The sequence below is a fragment of the Oryctolagus cuniculus genome, unplaced genomic scaffold, assembly GCF_964237555.1.
Source record: "Oryctolagus cuniculus unplaced genomic scaffold, mOryCun1.1 SCAFFOLD_134, whole genome shotgun sequence".
Lineage (NCBI taxonomy): Eukaryota > Metazoa > Chordata > Mammalia > Lagomorpha > Leporidae > Oryctolagus > Oryctolagus cuniculus.
Genome location: NW_027208314.1, coordinates 98275 through 123260, shown reverse-complemented (window position 1 = coordinate 123260; position 24986 = coordinate 98275). Strand labels below are relative to the sequence as shown.

The 24986-nt window shown below is 41.9% G+C and overlaps 1 protein-coding gene across 2 annotated transcripts in view; it reads left to right on the top strand.

Annotated features, from left to right (window-relative positions):
* Window positions 1-1819: 1819 nt before the first annotated feature.
* Window positions 1820-24986, top strand: part of LOC127488699 (uncharacterized) — a 121423-nt gene continuing 98256 nt past the window's right edge. For both annotated transcript variants that reach the window (XR_011386033.1, XM_070067807.1), the window contains exon 1: window positions 1820-8248. Coding sequence is in view for 1 of the 2 variants with exons in the window: in XM_070067807.1 (XP_069923908.1) it covers window positions 8094-8248 (155 nt within the window). In the remaining variant the exon portion in view is untranslated. The remainder of the gene's footprint in view (window positions 8249-24986) is intronic.

The following is a 24986-nucleotide window of genomic DNA, read 5'->3' as shown; positions in this document are numbered from 1 at the left end:
TGAGTGAGGCCCCTTTGATCTTCGAAGTGTTTTATCTAAAGAGAGATTAAAAAGAAGTCTGTCAGGCATTTTCCCAAAGAAATTGAAAATGCTTCCTAAGATTTCAGATCAGGTGAAGCTTCTTCCTTGAATTAAAACATGGGAAAATAACTCTGTTGATCAATGGTTTCATCCTAAGTTACAGATTACAGAGATTTGTTTGACTTGGTGTGATTAAATGTGCTTTTATTTCACCTGGAATACAAAACTCATGCCATAATATTGAAGGTTGGAAGAAACTTATATTTTATCATATTTAAAATAAGCGCTATCTGTAGAAGGGACTAGAGAGGTGGTATGTTCTCACTTTCCTTAGGGTCTGTCGTCATAGGAAAAATTCTCAGCTGGTTTATGCTGAATCTACAGTTCCAAGATCTATAGCAAACTCACTTGTTTCTTCCACCTCACTCCTTTTCTTATTTAGTTACATGACAGAATTAAGTCTTCTGTCTGCTGGCTGACTTCCCAAATGCATGCCACACCCAGGGCTGAGCCAGGCTGACATTAGCCAGGAGCTCAGTCTAGGTCTCACGTAGAATACAGAGATCCAAGTGCTTGAGCCATCACCTGCTGCCTCCAGGGTGTACATTAGCAGAAAGCTAGATTAAAGCAGAGCTAGGACGCCATCCCAGGTGTTGTAATACGGAATTGGGCATCCCAAGTGATGTCTTAAGCACTGTGCCAAATACCTCTACTTTGCCCCTTCTCATTTTCAACAAATACATATAGACTGCTTATTTTGTGTTAGACTCTGGTTTCTACAAGGGGACTTCAAAGAGTTCATGGGAAAATGGAACTAAGAGATAATAAAAGCTATAAAACTCCTCTTAACGTATGGTCCATGAAGTTCAAAAAGCTTTAGAAAGTGTTTGTACTGTCTTCTAGACCATCCTTAATGAACTGACGGCCTGGGAATTTAACTATGTCAGCGTAGTCTTTTTTACATTATTAACTGAAGAAAAATGAGAAACAAGAAGTAGTCACAAGGAATTAAATTATGACTGTAAGGCGATGCCTAATGATTTCCCCTCGGAACTGTCAGAAGGGTACCCATTTTTAATGAGAGGAATGAGCAGACAACGTTGTTGCGTTAAAAGACTGACCGTCAATGCTTTCCTGCTGTTTTCCTGCTAAGCTTTGGCTGCCTTTCTCCAAACACTCAGTGATCAGCAGATGTTACTTGTTCTTTCACCCTCTGGAAAGTCAGCAAGCAAAAAGCCTGCTCACAATGTTGCATGAGCTTTCCCTGTCACCGGTCCATATTTGCATTTACTGGAACATTTCTACCTTTTGGTATCCATTGCATTGATTGTGCTTTGTCTTCAGGTTGGCTCTGCAAAAGCCATGTTTTACCTCCTTTTATAGTTCTTCAAAGAGCTGCTTCAGGACCTTGATCACACTTGTTAAACCTATCAATTGAAAGCTCTGCTCTTGTCTGCCACTAATCTGGGTGCAATAGTTTTGGTACACGGTGAGTAGAATATCTTCACTTCTAATTTTTTGGTCATAATTGTGTAGACAGCCCAATTGAGATATCTGTGATGTTGAATATTGTTTCTTCTGTTGATTGTGGGTGCTCTTCATTTAGGGCATGGCTGTGATTACATGTTCCTTTTGCAAATTGATGTGGATAGTCTGCCTCCGTGGGCTCATCTTTAGCATTAGTTCATCCCTTCCTAAGATGAGTTATCTGTTAGTAAACTGCTGATATCTTTTTTTTTTAACTTTTATTTAGTAGATATAAATTTCCAAAGTACAGTTTATGGATTACAATGTCTTTTCCCCCCCATAACTTCCCTCCCACCCGCAACCCTCCCTCCTGTCTCCCGCTCCCTCTCCCGTTCCATTCACATCAAGATTCATTTTCAATTATCTTTATATATAGAAGATTGATTTAGTATATATTAAGTAAAGATTTCATCAGTTTGCCCCCACACAGAACACTAAGTGCAAAATACTGTTTGAGCACTAGTCATATCATTAATTCACATTTAGGGGCCTTTTCCACGTCAACTTTTTGTAAAGCATACACGAGCTCACCATTCTCACACTCAAGCTTCACCATATAGTTGATGTTTCTCTTGAATTTTAGGAGACTTCATGTTGCTGTGTTAGGGGCTCTTCTCAAATTGATATCCTTCTTAATTTTTCAAACTAGATCCTCCTTAGATATCACACCTGACTTTAAATTTATTTGGGTGCCAAAAAACTGAGGTCTGTGCATAATATGCATTTCCCATGAGCCTTTAGAAGACGTGCTTGTACTGTTTACCAAGAGCAAACCTAACAGTTACAGGAGCTGGTGCTATGAGCTTCAAAGTGTGTGAAGGTTCTGTTTTCAAAACACTGTGTGCTGCTATTCAAAGATCTTATGAAGGGCTTCTCTTGTCAGAAAGTAAAGTAAAATCTGTAACAAAACTGAATTTAATTTCTGATACACTATTAATGATTTTTACCTTTTAAAAAGTTAGGGTTCGGGACACCTAGTGAGCTCTTCATTTATAAAATTAAATGTTTTTAAAGTCCATTTTAAAGGTTTACATTTATTCTGTTGGACAACTTTGTGGAGAAAGATTTAACTGGGTACGTTGAAAATGTTTTTGGAAATATTTTATGGAAGTAGAGGAAACAATATGATAGTCTGATGAAGGGTTATAGACTGATGGCTGAAATGAATGTTTGGTTGAAAGAACACAGAAAATAAGGAACTCACAGAAGAATAGAGCTTTCCAAATTCCTCTTCAGAAATTCCAGGCCTTTTATGAAATTTTGCAAAAATGGCTTAGCCTCAAGTTCTTCCATTTTTGAATTACTTGGAAGAAAATATCATATAAATGTAAATTTCTACTGTTATTTATTCTCCTTGTATTATGTGCTTAAAAAGTTGAAGAATCCAAAAGCTATTCATTATGCAAGGCATTGCCTGTAACATATTCCTTTATCATATGAATAGTTTGCTGTATTTGATAAGTAACCAGATTTCCTTCCTCCGTATTTACACACCAAATTAGTTTGAGTTGACCAAAAGGACCCTGTCAGCGGCTGGCAGTTACTCTGTTTGAGGACTATTAGTGTATGGCACTTGAGTTGCTGTTAGTTGATAACATTTTGATGTCCTCCATTAATTAGTTTAGGAAAACTATTTGGATTTCAGTATAAGTGCTTGTTAATTACTTGAGTCATGAGAGGACTGAGTGAGGTCCAAGTGTCCTATTAATTCCTTTGAGTCTGGAAATTTTCTTATAATTGGTTTGGCAGGAGGAATAAGTGAGATTAGTTGCTAATGAGGAGATAAGTGTGTAATTTTAGCATGATATAAAGCTGTGATTGTCAGTAAGTGGTATTAGGAATCTAGATTATTTTTATTACACCTTGTTTCTTTCCAAAAAATCATTATCAACTCCCAATATTGTAAATTAGGTTATTTCACATCATTATTTTTAATATGTGTTAATCCTCAAACTACAATACTTAAAACCTTGCTAATTAAGGAGTCATTAATAGAGTTAGCAGTATGAGCAGTCAGTTTAGATTCTCCAAATAATTGAGATGAAATTCAATTTTCATCTTTACCTATGTGTTCAGTTTGGCTAGGATGCTTGGAATGAGTGAGGATCAAGAACAGCTGAGTTTGTTTTCAATGAAAGGAACTCTAATGTTGTAAAGAAACAAAGTACTGCTATTAGTAACCATGAACAAAGTACAGTTTGTATAATTTTACTTTTTATAATTCATTTGCTTTTTTTTAATGTAAAAGTTACCTGGTTTTAGTAGTTCAAAACAGTCATTACTCATTGAGCTTCAGTTGTAATGCGAAGTTTCTCTGAAACAAATATTGAGGTGTTTTGCATTTGATTTTTAGAAAAGGTTTTTCCTCTTTAATGTCGTTTGATTATTCATAATTACTGTCACTTTTACTTGAAGCAGGCATTGTAGTCTTAGCTGGTTTTTCAGTTTTTCACTTTAGCAGTGTTTAACCCCTCTGTATTTTTAGTGAGGTAGAAGTAGTGTTGTTAGAAATGAATGCTTTCTTAGCTTGTGTCGGTTTCCTTCCCCACTCTGGTGTGAATTGGTAAATGCGTAGTTCCCTTGTTGGCCAAAGGGATTGTCAGTATTATTTTGTGTCTTTTATTTCATAAATGTCCACAGAATTCTATTTTTATCCTTCATGCTTTTATAATTTTGGAATACCTTTTTGAGATGGAGAATTGGTTACAAATTGTACATACTAAATAATTTATGTACGTTTTTTGAGCATCTGGAGTGTACCATGTATGTTGTTAGGTCCTGTGAGGAAAATGAAAATAAAGTAGTACCTTTTTCTACTTGAACAGATTTATAATCTAATTGGGAGGACAAGGTTAACCATATAGTTAGAAAACACTACACAATAAAGATAATATGTAAGTATGTTTTTAAAGAACAAATTTATAAGAGTATTGTTGGATGGAACAGAATAGAAACACCAGAGATCAAACATCTACAATAACTTATATTTGATCAAAGAACTAAAACCAATTCCTGGAGCAAGGACAGTCTATTCACAAATGGTGCTGGGAAAACTGGATTTCCACATGCAGAAGCATGAAACAAGACCCCTACCTTACACCTTACACAAAAACCCACTCAACAAGGATTGAAGATCTAAATCTATGACCCGACACCATCAAATTATTAGAGAACATTGGAGAAACCCTGTAAGATATAGGCACAGGCAAAGACTTCTTGGAAAAGACCCCAGAGACACAGGCAGTCAAAGCCAGAATTAACAATTGGGATTACATCAAATTGAGAAGTTTCTGTACTGCAAAAGATACAATCAGGAAAGTGAAGAGGCAACTGACAGAATAGGAAAAAATATTTGCAAACTGCGCATCCAATGAAGGTTTAATAACCAGAATCTACAAAGAGATCAAGAAACTCCACTTAACAACCCACTTAAGAGATGGGCCAAGGACCTAAATAGACATTTTTCAAAAGAGGAAATCCAAATGGCTAACAGGCACATGAAAAATTGTCCAGGATCACTAGCCATCAGGGAAATGCAAATCAAAACCGCAATGAGGTTTCACCTCACCCCGGTGAGAATGGCTTACATACAGAAATTAACTAACAACAGATGCTGGCGTGGATGTGGGGAAAAAGGCACACTAATGTACTGTTGGTGGGAATGCAAGCTGGTAAAGCCACTATGGAAGACAGTTTGGAGATTCCTCAGAAACCTGAATATAGCCCTACCACATGACCCAGCCATCCCACTCCTTGGAATTTACCCAAAGGAAATTAAAATGGCAAATAAAAGAGCTATCTGCACCTCAATGTTTCTTGCAGCTCAATTCACAATAGCTAAGGCATGGAATCAACCTAAATGTCCATCAACAGAAGACTGGATAAAGAAATTATGGTATATGTACTCTATAGAATACTATACAGCGGTTAAAAAAATGAAATCCGGTCATTTGCAGCAAAATGGAGGAATCTGGAAAACATCATGCTGAGTGAAATAAGCCAGTCCCAAAGGGACAAATATCCTATGTTCTCCCTGGTCTGTGACAACTAACTGAGCACTTAAAAGGAACCCTGTAGAAATGAAACTGACACTATGAGAAACAGTGACTTGATCAGCCCTTGTCCTGAGTGTCGAGGAACAGCTTACTATTTTATTCTTTTTAGTATTTTGTTTTTCTGCTTGATGCCATTGGTTGAACTCTTTAATTAATACACAATTATTCTTAGGTGTTTAAATTTAACTGAAAATTAATCACTGTTATAAATAAGAATGGAAATAAGAAGGAGGATATGTACAGTTTGGCACATGCTCATTCAGACTTACCCATTATGGTAGAGCTAGAAACGTGCCATGGGACTCCAAATCCCAATAAGTTGGCATGTATCAATGCCATTTTACTAGTTAAAGTGATCAATTTAAGTTCATAATTGACCATAAAGATAGCATTATTTGTTAAAGGGATCACATAAATAAGACTAGTGTTTGCTAATAATAATCGATAGAATTAAAAATGAGAGAATGATCCAACATGGGAAGCAGGATACACAGCAGACACATAGAATGGCAAATGCCCTAAACAGCACTCTGGCCTCAGAATCAGCCCTTAAGGCATTCAGATCTGGCTAAAAAGCCCATGAGAGTTTCTCAGGCATGGAAAGCCAAGACACTGTGGCGGGGGGGAAAAAAAAAAAAGACCTAAATGAAAGATCTCTGTGAGTGAGATCCCAGCAGAAAGAATGGGCCATCAAAGAAGGAGCTAGCTTTCTCTGAAGGGAGGAGAGAACTTCCACTTTGATTCTGGCCCTGTCTAAATGAGGTTGGAGTTGGTGAACTCAAGAGGCTTCCATAGCCTTGGCAGCTCATGACAAGAGCCTCGGGTGATTACTGATGTCATAAATAAGAGTGTCAATTGTTAAATCAACAATGGGAGTCACTGTACATTTACTCCCCATGTAGAATCTGTCCTTAATATGTTGTACTGTGCGAATTAATGGTAAAACTAGTATTCAAACAGTACTTTTATGCTTTGTGTGAATGCAATCTGTTGAAATCTTAGTATATACTAAGTTGACCTTCTGTATATAAAGATAATTAAAAATGAATCCTAATGAAGAATGGAATGGGAGAGGGGGTAGGAGATAGGATAGTTTGCAGGTAGGAGGGTGTTGGGGGGGATCTCCATAATCCAAAACTTGTACTTTTGCAATTTATATTTATTAAATAAAAGTTTTTTAAAAAAAAGTGCATAAAAAAATAAGATTATTGCTGGTATGTCTTAGCAGAATAATTGTGAGCAGAAATTTTGGGTTTTTAAAAAATATTTATTATTTATTTATTTGAAAGAGTTACAGAGTGGCAGAGGCAGAGAGAGACAAACAGAGAGAGGCGTCTTCCATCTGCTAGTACTCCTCAAAGGACCCCAAGGACCAGAGCTGGGTTGATCTGAAGCCATGAGCCAGGAGCTTCTTCCTGCTCTCCAAAGCAGGTGCAGTGACCCAAGGACTTGGCCATTTTCTACTGCTCTCTCAGGCCATAGCAGAGACCTGGATCAGAAGTGGAGCAGCTGGGACTCGAATCAGCACCAATATGGAATGCTGGTACTGTAGGCTGCGGCTTTACTTGCTATGCCATAGTGCCAGCCCTGGGGTTCTACTTTTATTTAAAGATGGTTACTTCCCCAATTGAAATAAACAGGGTACTCTGTCTTGAATTTTAAAGGCAAAATAACTGAAGTTATGGAACACCATCAGACTTTGAGCATTTAGAATGTTCGACTAAATTCCTCAATTTACAGTTAACAAGAAAGAAGACTTGTCAGGTTGCTAATCAGAACACAGAGGTAACAGCCAGGCCCGGTCAGGGTTCTGAGGACACTTCAGTGGTAGAGGTGCAAGCCTTGCTGATGTAAGGCAATGCGAGGCGTGGACCCTGACCAGTGCTCTTGGTACTTGGCCGCTTCTCTCCCTTCCCTCTCCCTCCTGTTCCATCTTTATAAACAATCTCAGCATCATTGTTGCTTGTATTGGTGTGGCTCTCTGTGTTTTCAGGAATATTTGAAAAGGTGCCAATGTACTTGAGCATCACACAACCTTTTGAGGAGAGTCTGGACTAAGTATGAGAAAACGCACGTGGAAGAGATGAAATAATTTGCTCAAATAATGAGAAATGACCGCAGACTCAACTATCCTACCAGACACCTTTCACTGTTCATGCTGCCTCTGAGAAAACTGGTTCCGCCCGAAATCCTTCTCCAGACCAGGGAATGAATTTGAAGAACATGCGGAAAATGAAGAGTGAAATTGTATTTAAATGCGTGCAGTAGTTACTTGGCCTGTACCTTTTATTACTTTATTTGCTGTTTTAGAAGTGCTTTGTTCAATGGCAAGCATTATTTAATGTGTGAGGCAGAGAGCAAGCACATGTGCACCCATCTGCTGGTTCTCTCCTGAGATACAGTGGGAGCTGTGGCTGGTGCCAGAGCTGGGAGCTGGGAACTCAGTTCACACTGCTTCCCTGGTGTCAGGAACCCAACTGCTCAGCGGGCATGTGCTGCCTCTCAGAGTCCACTCGCGCAGGAGGCCGGGATTGGGAGACAGACTTCCAAAAACTGAGGCACTCACTATGGGAAACGGACGCCTTAACTGCTAGACCAGATGCCGGCTCCTGTACATTTTTACACTTCTTCAATAATCCTTGCAGGTTTGTATTGAAGGCCTTGTTGTAATTATATGGAATCAACAAAATCCTGTGCTAATTTGAAGAGTCAATTTGTGAAGTGTCAAAACCTGAGAGCTCTCCTCACCCCCCACCACTGGGTGGGACTCTTGAATTCAGTGGGATGATGACTATCCTAAGTGAACATTGTGAAGGCCTTTTGAAAAGGATGAATTTATTTTATTTATTTAAATTAATTTATTTAAAAGGCAGAGAAGGAGGGAGAGGCAGACAGCACATTCACTAGTTCACTCCCCAATTGGCCACAACAGCCAGGGGTGAGACAGGCTGAAGTCAGCAGCTAGAAACTCCATCTCAGCCTCCACAGTGGGTGGTGGGCCCAAATCCTTGGCCCATCTTCGGCTGCTTTACCTGGGTACATCAACATGCAGCTGCATCAGAGTGGAGCAACTGGGAACTCAAACCAGCACTGTGATAAGGGATGCCAGTGGTGACGTAACCCACTGAGCCACAGCACCGGCCTCTGTCTGAAAGCTTGTTGACTTCCACTGCATGCTTCCTGTGCTGTCTCAATTTTACGTTTAATTTCCGAAGTCCAGCTGCTCGTTTATTTTTAATTATTGCTTTTTAAAATTTTATCTTTCTAGTTATCTTTATTCTGTTTCTGGCTGCTTCTTCCTAAACTAGCTCCCACGAGTTGTTACTCTATAAAAGTGTTTGGGGAGTCTGATAAAACTATGTGATCTTTAAGAGCACTGTATTGTCTACTTATTTTTCTTATTTTTTTTCCTCCCAAATTTGTATAGATTTCTAGGTACCGCAGCAGTGAGTAACAATAGAAGGTGTATGGGCTTCAGAGCCAGCGTAGCAGGTGTGGGAAGATGGTGTCCACCATATGCTAGCTGTGTGTGGTCTTAAGCAAATGCCTTGACAGCCTTGAGTCTCCCTTCTCACCTGAAAATGAGCATAGTCTGCCATGGAAGGATTGTCTATTTGACATATTGTCTATTTGACATCTCTACTACATGTTTGAGACAACTCATGTTGTCTTTTCCAGCTCTGACAACATGATTCTGACCCTTGATCTCTTTCTCCTATCCTACTTCCTCCTACCCTTGACTGATGCTCTTCCAATTTTTAACTTGGCGAATTGTACCATCTCCACCAGGTTGCATGTTTATCTCTCCTTCAGATGCACCCAATCCATTATTTTTATTTGTTAATAATTACTACATCTTAGTAACCACTGGAATCGCTCACCTGGGTCATTGTAGAAACATCTTAATTGACTGCATTCACTTCCACTCTGTTCTCCACATGTTGATGATGGATGATAATTTAAAGCACACTTTATCATGTTGTTCCTTGGCATAAAACTGTTTAGTCCTGTCTGTTATCTCTTCTGTAAAACATGGCTTAAAATTAGGATCAACATTGTGTCCGGCATTGTGGCATAGTAGGTAATAAAGCCATCTGTGATGCTGGCATCCCACGTGGGCACCGTTTCCTGTTCCCGCGGCTCCACTTCTGATCCAGCTCCATGGATCAGAATGGCCTGGGACAAACCGGTGGAAGATGGTCCGAGTGATAGGGTTCCTGCCACCCACGTGGGCAGCCTGGATGAAGCTCCTGACTACGACCTGGCTCAGCCCTGCCCGTGGTGGCCAATTGAAGAGTGAATCAGCAGCTGGAAGATCTGTCTCTCTACCTCTGACTTTAAATAAGTACTTAAAAAGAATCAGCATGGACTGGAATCAGAACTCTCCTCTTGTTCTTTAGTTTTCAGCTGCTTTTGATTGTCTTCAGGACATGATTTCCTGAGGTACTTACTTGGTCTTTCCACGGACTGGAATTCCTGTTCCATGCTCCCTGGCACCTCCCAGAACCCTGTCCACATCGCCACCCCACCTGCTTTCCCTGGTTAATTGCTGCTCATTCTTTAGTCCCGTGGGGGAAATTTGTCTCAACTCCTGTCTTTGTCCATGTGGATCTCGGAGTGCACACTCTCCCTCCATGGTGGTGCTTTCCTTTAGAGTGGGACATAGTGGATGCTTACTGTGTGCAGGGACAGAAAGCTTGTGGAAATTTGAGTTTAAAGATTATTTTGGTGCCAATCATTTTGAAACCCATGCTTTTCCAGGGTGTTTAAAAAGTTCATCAAAGATGCATATTAAGAAAAAACTTGCAAGAATTTCAAGATTTTTTGTACCCAAATCTTTTAATTCCAGTTTGTTATGAATTTGAAATACCCTCAGGCTAGTTTTATGATCCTCTAACTTATGTTCCTGTTGTTAAATTTGTTTTGATCATGAATGCTTTATTTGAAATCATTTCTCTTTAACTGTTTGATTTTCAAATTATTTACTGTAGAGTTCACGACTGTCACGAGGCCAGATCTGTGCTTTGCTAGTGGATCTGCATTTTTAAAAGTTGCTTAGCTCTTCGGTGGCTCTCTATGGCATTTCTGATGCATTTGCTCATAGGCCTTCTTCACAAAAGGTTTTATAAACTGAAGCAGTGTGCCTTTGCCTTTAAAATTCTATCATTGTAACTTTAAGTGCTATTGTGTTTCTTCCTTTTATCTTTTGGTAATTGAAACTTTTTCTACTTACCAGAAAAAGATGCTTTATATTTTTTTAAAATCAACTTAAACCCTTTCTTGAAACAGTGTCTCTCACTTTTGTATTAGGCAACTAATTTCATTCATTGAAGGAAGGCATTGGAATGTCTCCTGAAATGGACAATAGTCATATGGAAGCTGTTCCTGAGATCTTGTTTCTCTGATCTGTTTCTACCTTTTGTGGCTTTCTTTAATGTCAGTGACAGAAACATAACACGGGCTGGCCCCGTGGCTCAATAGGCTAATCCTCTGCCTGCGGCGCCGGCACACCGGGTTCTAGTCCCGGTCGGGGCGCCGGGTTGTGGCCAGGGAGTGCAGTGGAGGATGGCCCAAGTGCTTGGGCCCTGCACCCCATGGGAGACCAGGAGAAGCACCTGGCTCCTGCCATAGGATCAGCGCGGTGCGCCGGCCGCAGCGGTCATTGGAGGGTGAACCAACGGCAAAGGAAGACCTTTCTCTCTGTCTCTCTCTCTCTCTCACTGTCCACTCTGCCTGTAAAATAAATAAATAAATGAACACAACACAAGATTCCATAATCAAAACAGTTCACCGTTTATCTGTAGATGATAATTTTCTGTTTCCATTACCTCTCTTGGTAGCGTCCAACACTACCAGGACTATGTCTTTAAAAATGGTGAGTGGTGATTCCAGTACTTCATCTCTTTCAAGCAGGTATCATTTTTTCCTAGATTATTATAACATTAAATTATTGAAAATGTATTCCACATTTCTGCCAAATGATACAACTTAGTAAAATTCTCTAAGACAAGTGCAGTTGCAGCTGTACTTGCAAGATGAGGGCAGATTTGAAACAACAGCAGAAAAATGAAACCAGAACTTGGATCAAAATGAGTCTGAAGCATGACCTGCCTCTGTACTTTGGAATTATAGGAGCTGTTAAATTTTTGCCTCATGACTTTTATGTAATGTATACATTGAGAAATTGGATGAAAGTTTTACATGTAATCTTTTTAAAAAGATTTATTTATTTGAAAGGCAGAGTTACAGAGAGGCAGAGGCAGAGGTTCACTCCCCAGGTGGCCACAATGGCTGGAGCTGCGCTGATCCAAAGCCAGAAGCCAGGAGCTTCTTCTGGGTCTCCCACGCAAGTGCAGGGGCCTGTGGAATGTGGAATACATTTTCAATAATTTAATGTTATAATAATCTAGGAAAAAATAATATCTGCTTGAAAGAGATGAAATACTGGAATCACCACTCACCATTTTTTAAAGACATAGTCCTGGTAGTGTTGGACGCTACCAAGAGAGGTAATGGAAACAGAAAATTATCATCTACAGATAAACGGTGAACTGTTTTGATTATGGAATCTTGTGTTGTGTTCACGTCACTGACATCTTCTACTGCTTTCCCAGGCCATAGCAGAGAGCTGGATTGGAAGTGGAGCGGTTGGGACTCGAACCAGCGCCCATATGGGATGGCGGCACTGCAGGTGGCAGCTTTCCCTGCTGTACCACAGCGCCAGCCCCTAAATGATGCTGCTGTGTCAAGAGATGTTTAATCCGTGGATACTGTGTTTGGTTATATAGTAAGAATTAGTGGAGTAACTTTGTTTCCCATTATTTATTCAGTTGTACCTTTTGTTTCCCCACAAAGTTTCAGTTTTCAATATGAGCTTCACAAATTCTGCAGAGTGCATGCATATATAAGACTATCGTAAATATGTTTTGAATAGCAAACACAAGGTCATTTATTTATTAAATACTTATTTGTTCAATATTCTGTAGTAATTAAGTGGAAAATTTTAATGAAATGGAAAATATTCCATAAGAGGTCAGATACAAGTCTCTTGTGTATTTTGGAAATTAATCAGATGTACTAGCAAGTTTTTTGTTACTTCATCTAAAATATAAGAAGAAGAGTGTCTTGGGAAGGAATAGGCTTATTTTGGCTTTCAGGTTGGAGGTCCAAGTTGAGGGTAGTGCAGCCCCAGTTTTCTGGTGTTTGGTGGGGCTTGCAATGGCAGAGCATACAGAGGAAGGATCATGTGGTGAGCCCGGAAGCAGAGAGAGCAGGTAGGCAGAACTAAGCTTAAATAACCTACTCTTTTGTAGGAACTTCTACCTTAGGGCGAGAGCTGTGGCATAATGGGTTAAGGCACTGCCTTTGCATCTCATTTAACCACTGTTTTGAAACCCAGCTGTTCCACTTCTGATCCAGCTCCCTGCCAATGTGCCTGGTAAAGCAATGGAAGGTGGCCCAAGTGCTTGGGCCTGTGCACCCATGAGAAGACCCAGAAAAACTCTGGACTCCTGGCTTCAGCCTGATGCAGCCTCAGCCATTGTGGCCATTTGGGGAATGAACCAGCAGATAGATAATCTGTGTGTGGTGTGTGTGTGTGTGTCCGTGTCCTTCTCTCACTGTAACTCTGCCTTTCAAATAAATAAAAACATCCCTGCTGCCTTCCAAGGGCTAGTCTTCAGTATCTAAAGACTTCTCACCAGACCCACCTATCACATGCCATGATGAGACCAGTCTCCACCCTGAATCCATCAACTCTTAATTTAAGACTTCAGGGTTGGGGCCAGCTTTGTGGCTCAGCATGTTACAGCTGTGTCTAGCAGCACCAGCATTCCATATGGATGCTGGTTCCAGTCCCAGCTGCTGCACTTCTGATCCAGCTCCCTGCTAATGCATATGGGAAAGCGGTGGAGGGTGGCCCCTGCATCCATGTGGGTGATCTGGATGAAAGTGCTGGCTCCTAGCTTCAGCCTGCCCCAGTCCTGGCTGCTGTGGCCATTTAGGGAGTGAATCAGCAGATGGAAGATATCTCTCTCTCTCTCTCTCTCTCTCTCTCTCTCTCTCTCTCTCTTTCTCTCTTTCTGTAAGTCTACCTTTCAAATAAATACATAAATCTTAAAAAAAAAAAAAAAAAAACTTCAGGGGCCAATCCGGTGGCACAGCAGGTTAAAGCCCTGGCTCCGACATACGATATGGTCTCCAGTTCTGTTCCCAGCTGCTCCTTTTCCAGTCCAGCTCTCTGCTGTGGTCTGGGATGTCAGTGGAGGATGGCCCGGGTCCTTGGGCCCCTGCACCCACGTGGGAGACCTGGAGGAAGCTCCTGGCTCCTGGCTTCCGGCCATTTGGCTGGGGAGTGAACCAGTGGATGGAGGACCCCTCTCTCTGCCTCTCTCTGTAACTCTGCTTTTCAAATAAATAAAATAAATCTTTAAAAGACTTCAGAGTTTAAGCATCTCAGTGAATTTGGGGAGCCCAATTCTGTTCATTCCATAACATTTTTTCATGGCTTCCTAAAACTCCTGTTTTTCTCTCATACAACATACAGTCATTCCATCTTCCAAACTCCCAATGTCTTTTTTTTTTTTTTTTTTTTTTTTGTATTTTTTTGACAGGCAGAGTGGACAGTGAGAGAGAGAGAGACAGAGAGAAAGGTCTTCCTTTTGCCATTGGTTCACCCTCCAATGGCCGCCGCGGCCAGCGCACTGTGGCCGGCGCACTGCACTGATCCGAAGGCAGGAGCCAGGTGCTTCTCCTGGTCTCCCATGGGGTGCAGGGCCCAAGCACTTGGGCCATCCTCCACTGCACACCCGGGGCCACAGCGGAGAGCTGGCCTGGAAGAGGGGCAACCGGGACAGAATCCAGCGCCCTGACCAGGACTAGAACCTGGTGTGCCGGCGCCGCAGGTGGAGGATTAGCCTAGTGAGCCACGGCGCTGGCCCAAACTCCCAATGTCTTAACCCAGCTCAGTATTAATTCCGAAGTCCATTGTCTGAAATTTCGTCTGAGACTCTAGGCAAACTGTTAGCTGTGAAGCCTTCTGTACAATCGGAAGCAAGTTGTTTACTCCCAAGGTACAGTGGCGGGGCAGAGGCAGGGTGCATATTCCCCTTCCAAAGAGGGGCTGTGAGGAAATGGAAAGGATTAACTGGCCAAAGTTAGAGGGAAAGCTAGCAAAGCAAAAATTAAAGTTCCCTGTCCAAGTCCTGTGTACTCTGTGGGAGCTGGGCACCTCTCCTCTTTGCAACTCCCATGGGGCCTTGCCGAGTCATTTCCAACTCCATATCCTGCTGCTGATTACCCGGTGAGGTTCCTCACGGTGACTCTGTCCCAGTGACCAGTCTCTGGGTCTCCCGTTTTGTGTTGGATATTCTTTGAAATCTGATGGAGTACTCTAAGGCTCTGTTGGTCCTTGGTCATGTGGCTGCTTTGTAAGGTTGATGCTAACGACGATGACTTCTCCAGGCTGACCTGGTATACTGCTTGTGGGTTTCCATGGTGGATGTCTCACATTGCTGGCACCTCTACTTTTATGGGATTTGCTCTGCGACTCCATAATGCAGTGCTTATTAAGAGCCTTCAACTCCGTAGCACAGTTCTGTCTGGTCTCCCAGACTTTCCTTTGAGATCTCAGTGGACGTTGCCAAGACCCTGTAACTCTTGTGTTTTGGACCTCTTTAAAACCAGAGTTATCTAGACAAGGCCAGGGGCTACCACTGGAGGAGTTGCACCCAACCCAGCAAGCCAGACTCGGGAGCTGGCCCTGTGCATGCAGGGTGCCCTGGGGCTCCTTCCTGAAAGGATTCTTCCCTGGAACATCGTTGAAGCAAATTTCTCCTCTGGGCCTCTGAAGGGACAGTGATGGGCGGGTATGCCATGAAGATCTCTCATTTGTTCGGGGGGTGCGTGGGTCTCTCTCCCATTGTCCTGCCTGTTAATACAGGGCTCCAGTTTACTAGACCTGAACTCTGTAGTAAGCGCTTTCTCCACTTGCCTGTCCTGAACAAGCTTTTTCTTTGTTCTCTTCCCTGCCTAGCCTGCAAATTTTCCAAATATTTTTTCTCTGTTCCCTTTTACTGCTGTTTCTCCTTATGAAACTTACTAACAGCAGTGAAAAACAGCCATGTTGCAGCCTGAATGCTTTGCTGCCTTCACATCTCCACCAAGCAAACCAGTCCACCATTCTTAAATTCAGTGAAGTTTCACAGCAGGGACATACAGATAAGCCACATTCTTCGCCACCATGTTAAATGGGCGACCTTTAGTCCAGTTCCCAAGGGAATTCTCATTTCCATCTGAAAACTCACCAGCATGGCCTTTACTGTGCACATTCTAACCAACATCATAGGCTTCTAAGCCCTGGCAAGAATTGTCCTTAAAACTCAGATTATAGCATTCTAGGCTTTTCTCTAGCCTTCTCCTCCAAACTCTTAACAAACTTTCCCCATCTTTGGGTATATTTATATTGACAACCCCACTCCTTGGTACCAGCTGTCCGTGTTAGTCAGCCTGTTGTGCACTTAACTATAGTAGTTGAGAAGAGTCTGTTAAGGAGAGGTTACTTTGGCTTGTGGTTTGGAAGTGCACACTGGGAGTGAAGTGGGCCGTTGGGTCTGGCATCTGCCGGAGGCTGCCCGTGGCAGAGCGTGTGCTGAGCCAGGAAGCGCTGCTGTGTCCTTTCCTGTTGATTTTAAACATACTCCCTAGGAAGGGACAGCTGTTTCTGGGTTTTCTTCTAGCTATTTTTACAAAGTCTCTGCCCCATTACCTCCCATTTATTCTAAAGGATTAACTTCAGACTTAGTTTGTTAGGTTTTGCGAAGTGACTTCTTGGAGTTTTTATTAGAATTCCATTTACTTTATAAATTGAATTTATAAATTAATGTAAGAATATTGACGTCTTTATATAATTAGGATTCCCTAATAACCTTCTTCAGGAACATGGTAAATCTCCTTATATGTGAAGTATATTTGTGTGTGTGTGTGTGTGTGTATATATATATATATTCCTAATTTTTTGAAATGCATTTTCCACAGGTATTGTTAATGTATATGAGCATTTAATATTATTATTTCTTTTGTGAATAAGATTTTCATTTTTATTTAAATTGGGAAAATTTTTAAAAACACGAATGTGGTAATTGTTAGAGAAAGAATGTTATCTTTACATCTTCTCTTAAATAAAATGCGGATAAACTAGATATTTGATTGTCATGAATTGTGTGTATATCCTCCAGTGTGTTTTTAGTAGTGTAGACCTTTTTCTTTCTTCATTATCAGTGTTATTAGGCTTGTCAAATAAAGGTCGTCTTGAATTTCAGTTTAATCTTTGTTAATTCTTTTATTTCTGCCCTTTTATTGTTTACTTGAATTTTCCTGGCTTAGGTTTATACTATTCTCCTTCCATAATTCTGAATTTTGATACATTTTCATTGTCAGCCTGTACAGTTTAAGCATTCAGATTTATAACTTTTTTGTAGTCGCTTGTTTTTTGGTAGTTTTGATATTATGTTTTTATTATGTGTATGTATTATAGCTTTATGATTTCTTCTGTAATCAATGAATTACTTAGAAAGTGTTTTTAAGTAAAAAAAATTAATGATTTTTTTTAAATTTTTTTTATTTTTTTATTTTTTGACAGGCAGAGTGGATAGTGAGAGAGAGAGAGACAGAGAGAAAGGTCTTCCTTTTGCCGTTGGTTCACCCTCCAATGGCCACCGCGGCTGGTGCGCTGCGGCGGGCGTACCGCGCTGATCCGATGGCAGGAGCCAGGAGCCAGGTGCTTTTCCTGGTCTCCCATGGGGTGCAGGGCCCAAGCACTTGGGCCATCCTCCACTGCACTCCCTGGCCACAGCAGAGAGCTGGCCTGGAAGAGAAAAAATTAATGATTTTGAAAAAAACGTGATTTTTAACTAATTGCATGGTAGTCAAAGGACCCGAGGTGTTTAGATTGTTTGGAATGTAAGACTTTATGGCCCAGGGTGTGGTTGTTTAGTATAAATGCTTCATATTTGCACAAAATACCTACTCTGCAATAGTTGAATGCGGGTCCTAAAAATATCTATAAATCAGCTTTTTAATTATATCATCCAAATCTTTAATATTTTTTAATGATTGTTTTTTGTCTGGTTATCTATTGATTACTGACATGTTAAAATATTTACTAGGGGCCGGCACTGTGGAGTAGCGGGCGAAGCCGCTGCCTGCAGTGCCAATATCCCATATGGGCTCTGGTTTGAGACCTGGCTGCATCACTTCCAGTCCAGCTCTCTGCTATAGCCTGGGAAAGCAGTCGAAGATGGCCCAAGTCCTTGGGCCCCTGTACCATCATGGGAGACCTGGAGGATGCTCCTGGCTCCTGGCTCCTGGCTTCAGATTGGCGCAGCTCCAGCCAATGCGGCCAACTGGGAGTGAACCAGTGATGGAAGACCTCTCTCTCTCTGCCTCTCCTTCTCTCTCTGTAACTCTGACTTTCAAGTAAATAAATCTTTAAAAAAATTTTACTAGATTTTGAAGCTGATATTCAGTACTGTGATGACACATCTGCCATCACCTGCCCACCCATATCCTGCTCAAATACAGATGTCCACATTGTAATCCTAGGATCTGTGAATCTATTGATTTGCATGGCAAAGGGAAATTGAAGCAGCAGCGGGAGTTAAGGTTGCAGGTCCTGGATTACTGACTGGGGCTGGTAATCTCAGGGAACCTTAAATATGGAAAGATGAGGCACAAGAAGAGGACAGAAGGATGTGGCTGTGGGAGACTCCTTCACCAGCTGTACTGATGGAAGGGGCCAGGAGTCCGAGTGGGTGGCCTGGAGGACAGCGTGGGACAGGTCCTCCGGGTCCTCCAGGAGTGCAGGGTCACACTGATCCCTGCTTCCTCTTACATCTTTTCCCATCTTTAACTTTCTGTTGTTCAGCAGCCTTGTGTTTTGAGGTTATCACTCTCCTAAGTACTCAGCATGTGTTTGAATGTGCATATTATGTTTGCAGGTTTTAGATATTTTTACCTTTTCTGACATACTTGTTTTATTTAGAAAACTCCAGTTACGGCCGGTGCTGCGGCTCACTAGGCTAATCCTCCGCCTTGCGGCGCCGGCACACCGGGTTCTAGTCCCGGTTGGGGTGCGGGATACTGTCCCGGTTGCCCCTCTTCCATGCCAGCTCTCTGCTGTGGCCTGGGAGTGCAGTGGAGGATGGCCCAAGTGCTTGGGCCCTGCACCCCATGGGAGACCAGGAGAAGCACCTGGCTCCTGCCATCAGATCAGCGTGGTGCGCCAGCCGCAGCGCGCCAGCCGCGGCAGCCATTGGAGGGTGAACCAACGGCAAAGGAAGACCTTTCTCTCTGTCTCTCTCTCACTGTCCACTCTGCCTGTCAAAAAAAAAAAAAAGAAAAAAAGAAAAAACTCCAGTTACACTTACTATGATTACTGATAAATTTGGAGGATTTTTCCATTGTAGTTCTATCATTTTCTTTTGTCCTACTTTGAGTTTAAAAAAATTTTTATCCTTTTCATATTTTCCTTTGCCACTTTGGATGTAATGAATTATTTCTATCTTTTTTGTAGTTACTCTTAAAAGTTTGATGACACATTTAAAGCCCAAAGACTTCTCCTTATTCTAAATCCAGTTATTTCAACTGTAGCAATTTTTCTTCCACTTCCTTACTTTCCAGTATTTTTAGTTTATGTAGATATTATTTATTTAAATAATTTGAGAGGCAGAGAGAAAGAAAAAAGATTGCATTCCTATCCTATGATTTACTCCTTACATACTGGCAGTGGCACAGCAGGCCTGCTTGAGTGGGCTGGAGCGGGGAACTCAATCTAGCCATCAACTACTGTCGCTAAGAATCTACATTAGCAGGCAGCTGGCGTCTGGAACGAGAGCTGGGAGTGGAACACAGGCTCCGTGATAAGATACTGGCATCTTAGCCATTAGGCCAACTGGCCGCCCCTGTAGTTGGTATTTCTTTTCTTTTCTTTCTTTTTTTTTTTTTTTTTTTTTGGTCTAATTCCCAAATTCCGTATCAGTATTCTTCTATATAGTCAATGTTTACCTGGAATTAACCACATACTATTTTTGCCATTTCCTTCCTTCCTTCCTTCCTTCCTTCCTTCCTTCCTTCCTTCCTTCCTTCCTTCCTTCCTTCCTTCCTTCTCTCAGGCAGAGTGGACAGTGAGAGAGAGAAAGAGAGACAGGTCTTCCTTTGCCGTTGGTTCACCCTCCAATGGCCGCCGCTGCCGGCGCACCGCGCTGATCCGATGGCAGGAGCCAGGTGCTTCTCCTGGTCTCCCATGGGGTGCAGGGCCCAAGCACTTGGGCCATCCTCCACTGCACTCCCAGGCCACAGCAGAGGGCTGGCCTGGAAGAGGGGCAACCAGGACAGAATCCGGCGCCCCGACCGGGACTAGAATCTGGTGTGCCGGCGCTGCAAGGTGGAGCATTAGCCTAGTGAGCCGCGGCGCCAGCATATTTTTGCCATTTTCTTGGCTCAGCTTTCCTTCTTGGATTTCAAACCAATCTCCTGGATTTGTTTTTGTTCTGAAGTTTCTTTTCACACTTTTAGCTTTTATTTACCTGAAAAATGTATTTATTTTGCTATTGCATTTGAAAGATAGTTTTATTTGCTGTAGAATTCTAGGCTAACAATTATTTTCTCTCATTATTATAAAGATGTTATTTTAGACAGTTATTTTCTTTCTACATCATAAGGTATTCCATTGTCTTCCAGTTTCCAGTGTTGCTGCTGAGAACTTCTCTGTAGCTGAATTGCTGTTTCTCATATTGTCTGTCTTGGCTATGGGAGTTTCTTAATAATATGCCTAGGTGAGGATTCTTTGTAATTCTCGTAATTGGAATTCATTGTACTGTCTGTCACTGATTCTGGAAGACTTTGTAGTCATCACTTCTCTCTCTCTGTGAATTCCTATTATATGTATGTTAGTACTTCTTACTATACTCTTTGTTTTACTTCTTTCCATCAGGAATTTTTATTTGTTTATTTGAAAGGCAGAGAGAAGGACAGAGATGGACAGAGATCTGCCATCCATTTGTTCACTTACCAGATGTCCACCGCAGCCAGGAGTGGTCCAGGCAGAATCCAAGAAATCAATCTCTGAGTCTCTTCATGGGTGTCAGGGACCAGAGTACTTGAGTCATCACCTGCTGCCTTCTAGGGTGTGCGTTAGCAGGAAGGTGGAAGAGGAAGTGGGCCTAGACTCAAACTCAGGTTCTCCCGTATAAGATGCAGGCATCCCAAGCTGCATCTTAACCACTTTGTCAAACAACCCATTTTACTTCTAGAAAACAGTTTGACTGTTTTCATTATACTGTTTACTTTTATCACCAGCTTCACAGATTCTCTTCTCAGTTGTATCTAATTTGTTTATATGATTCTACTTTTTAATTTATTGAAGATGTGTTTTTTTTTGTTTTTTTTTTTGTTTTTTTTTTTTAATTTTTGACAGGCAGAGTGGACAGTGAGATAGAGAGACAGAGAGAGAAAGGTCTTCCTTTTGCCGTTGGTTCACCCTCCAATGGCCGCCGCTGCAGCCGGCGCACCGCGCTGATCCGATGGCAGGAGCCAGGATCCAGGTGCTTTTCCTGGTCTCCCATGGGGTGCAGGGCCCAAGCACCTGGGCCATCCTCCACTGCACTCCCTGGCCATAGCAGAGAGCTGGCCTGGAAGAGGGGCAACCGGGACAGAATCCGGCGCCCTGACCGGGACTAGAACCTGGTGTGCCGGCGCCGCAAGGTGGAGGATTAGCCTATTGAGCCACGGCGCCGGCCCTGAAGATGTGTTTTTAAAAATATGCTGGGTCATATTTTCATTGTCTCTTGTGACTTCAATTGCCTGCTATTTTTAAAAACATAGTGAATTGCATCTGGTTGTTCTTTTTCCAAAAAGCTACATATACAGTGTTTTGTTTTTTTAGAACCCCAAAACCTAGGTTCACTTGCCTGTCACTCAGTAACCCAATCACTGACACTGCGTGAAGGAAGAAAGTAGGTATTTATTTTGCAGGCCGCAGAGCAAGACGTTTAGGAAGCTATTGCTGGATTCCCAGACTCCTCTGGGACGAAGGGTAAAGAATCTGACATAATGAAGTGGGAGCTGGGAGAGGCATGGTCAGCGCACATCCAGACTTCTAGGTGGTCCACTGTGCTCAGGACCTATCGTCAACTGGTCAGCAATATGGCAACCATTGTGTCTTTTTGGGAATCTGGATCATGGAGGGGGCCTGATCAGTCTGGGCTGCCTTAGTAAAGGTAGCTGTTACTTTTGCTTGATACTGTGCCTTCCTGAAAAGAAGCCTCAAGCCAAGGGTTAACATCAAGCTGTTTGTAGTAGAGATAAATGACCGCACGTGACTGCGATCAGGGACTCTGTGGGGCCAGCTGGCTCTAATGACCCCTCCCTCAATTTCCTGAGTTAATCTTAGTAGGAGGTTGAGTTGAAATCATCAGAGCAGGGCAAAGGCCCTTTAAGTTAAAAGAGAGGGAAACAGACTCTGGGAGTGGAGGGCCTGTTTGTATCGAGTACCTACATCAAAGGCTTTGTATGAGGCCTTGGTTTCATGTGCAGACACAGAAAACAGATCAGGCATGTTCAATGTGTGTCTGATTATCCTGCTAGTGCTTTCTGATGGCTTCCACTGGTGCCCTCCTTCCTTGTTTGTTGTACTACCGTGTGTGGAGATTGTTACTGTGCTGGTTCTCTGAGGGCTGTGTGAAGGAAAACCTTTCTCTGGAGACAGCTGTGTTCTCTGTCATATTTGGTGCAGCCTCCAAGGAGGTACTTCTTCAGATTAATTTCTCTGGAGTGTTTAGATTACAAAGTGAAAGTTAAATTTCAGTCATTCATTAAGGTCATTGTATAATTATAATTCACAATACATGCTTTCTACTTTGTTGCAGAATCGAGACAAAAAGACATTTTTCCTTTTTGTTTCTGCCTCTGTAGTTGCATAGTTTGCAAATATTTTCTCCCTTTCTTTCACTTTCCTCTTCACTTTGCTAAGTGTTTCTTTTGCAGTGCAGACACTTCTCACTTTCATGTAATTCCATTTGTTAATTTTGGTTTTGATTGACTGTGCTTCTCAGGTCTTTTCCAAGCAGTCTTTCCCTATGTCAATGTCTTGTAGGGTTCTCTAGTAAGTTGATGGTATCACATCTTAGATTGAGGTCTTTGATCCATTTTGATCAAAAATTTTTATGTAAAGTGTAAGATAGGAGTCTTGTTCAACTTCTGCATGTGGAGAGCCACTTTTCCCAGCACTATTTGTTGAAGAGACTGTCTTGGCTCCAGGGATCGATTTTTGCTCCTTTGTCAAAGAAAAGTTGTTTGTAGATGTGCGGATTGATTTCTGGAGTTTCTATTTTGTTGCTTTGGTCTACACTCTGTTTTTGTGACAGTACCAAACTGTTTTGATTATAACTGCCCTGAAGTATGTTTTGAGATCTGGTATTAATGATGCCTCCAGCTTTGTTTTTGTTGTTTGATTGCTTTAGCTATTTTGGGGTCTCTTGTGTTTTCATATGAATTTGTTTTTGACAGGCCAAGTGGACAGTGAGAGAGAGAGACAGGGAGAAAGGTCTTCCTTTACCGTTGGTTCACCCCCCAATGGACACTGCAGCTTGTGCGCTGCAGCCAGTGCACCGGGCTGATCTGGAGGCAGGAGCCAGGTGCTTCTCCTGGTCTCCCATGGGGTGCAGGGCCCAAGCACCTGGGCCATCCTCCACTGCACTCCCAGGCCACAGCAGAGAACTGGCCTGGAAGAGGGGCAACTGGGACAGAATCCGGTGTCCCAACCAGGACTAGAACCCGGTGTGCCGGCGCCACAGGCAGAGGATTAGCCTATTGAGCTGCGGCACCGGCCTTCAATATGAATTTAGCATCATTTTTTCTAGATCTGAGAAGAATGTTGTTGGTATTTTGATTGGGATAACAATGAATCTATAAATTGCTTTTGGAAGTATGGGCATTTTGACTATATTGATTCTTCCAATCCATTAATGTGAAAATTTTTTCCACTTTTTAATGTCTTCTATTTCTTTCTTTAATGTTTTGTAATTTTCATCATAGATAGTTTTGACATCCTTGGTTAAATTTATTCCAAGGTATTTAAAATTTTTGTAGCTACTGTGAATGGGATTGATCTTGGAAGTTCTTTCTCAGCTATGGTATTGTCTGTGTATACAAAGGCTATTGATTTTTGTTTGTTGATTTGTATCCTACTTTACCAAACTCTTTTATGAGTTCTAATAATCTCTTCATGGAGTCTTTTGGGTTCCCTACTTACAGAATCATGTCGCCAGCAAATAGGGATAGTTTGACTTCCTCCTTCCCAATTTGTATCCCCCTGATTTCTTTTTCTTCTCTAATGGCTCTAGCTAAAACTTTCAGGACTGTATTAAATAGCAGTAGTGAGAGTGGGCGTCCTTGTCTGGTTCTGGATCTTAATGGGAATGCCTCCAATTTTTCCGCATTCAGTAGGATGCTAGCTGTGATTTTGTCATAAATTGCCTTGATTATTTTGAGGAGTGTTTATTCTATACCAATTTGCTTTAGGTTTTCATCATAAAATGATGTTGATTTTTTTAAGGATTTATTTATTTACTTGAAAATTACAGAGAAACAGAGGCAGAGAGAGAAATCTTCCATCCACTGGTTCATTCCACAAATGGTCACAATGGCTGGAGCTAGGAGCTTCTTTCAGGTCTCCCATGTGGGTGCAAGGACCCAAGGACTTGGGCCATCTTCTACTGCTTTCCAAGGCCATAGCAGAGAGCTGGGTGGGAAATGGAGCGGCAACCAGCTCCCTATGGGATGCTGGCACTGCAGGTGTTGGCTTTACCCACTGCACTGCAGCATCAGGCGCTCATAATAGTTTTAAATTATTTGGCCTTTATGCCTTAATAGGGGTTGTCAAACTGTTGTCCAAAGACCATACCTGGCTCTGTGCATGTTCATGTAACTAAAGTGTTTTTTTGAAACACATCAATACTCATAAAGGAAACCAAACTATCTCTACTCAGAAGATGAAGGCCAGTTGAGCTGAAGGTAATCAATGTGCCAGGGGTCTTTGTGCTCACACTGTTTGCCTGCAAGCCCTCCTGACCTCAGGACACAGTATAAATTTTGCTTCCAGAGTTGGTGGCACCAGGAGAATTTGGGAGCAGAGTTTGCTTCTTCCCCCGTTTTCCTTTGACTGCTTTCCTTTTTCCTGTCACCTCTCTAGAATATGTTGTTCTTTGTTGTAGCTCTTATAAACAGAAAGCTAAGCCGCTGTTTTAAGTTACTTTTTCCACTGCGATCTGTGCTGCATGAGTTAATAAACCTGCTTGTTTCTCTCTTGTTAAGCTGTCTTTTTTCACA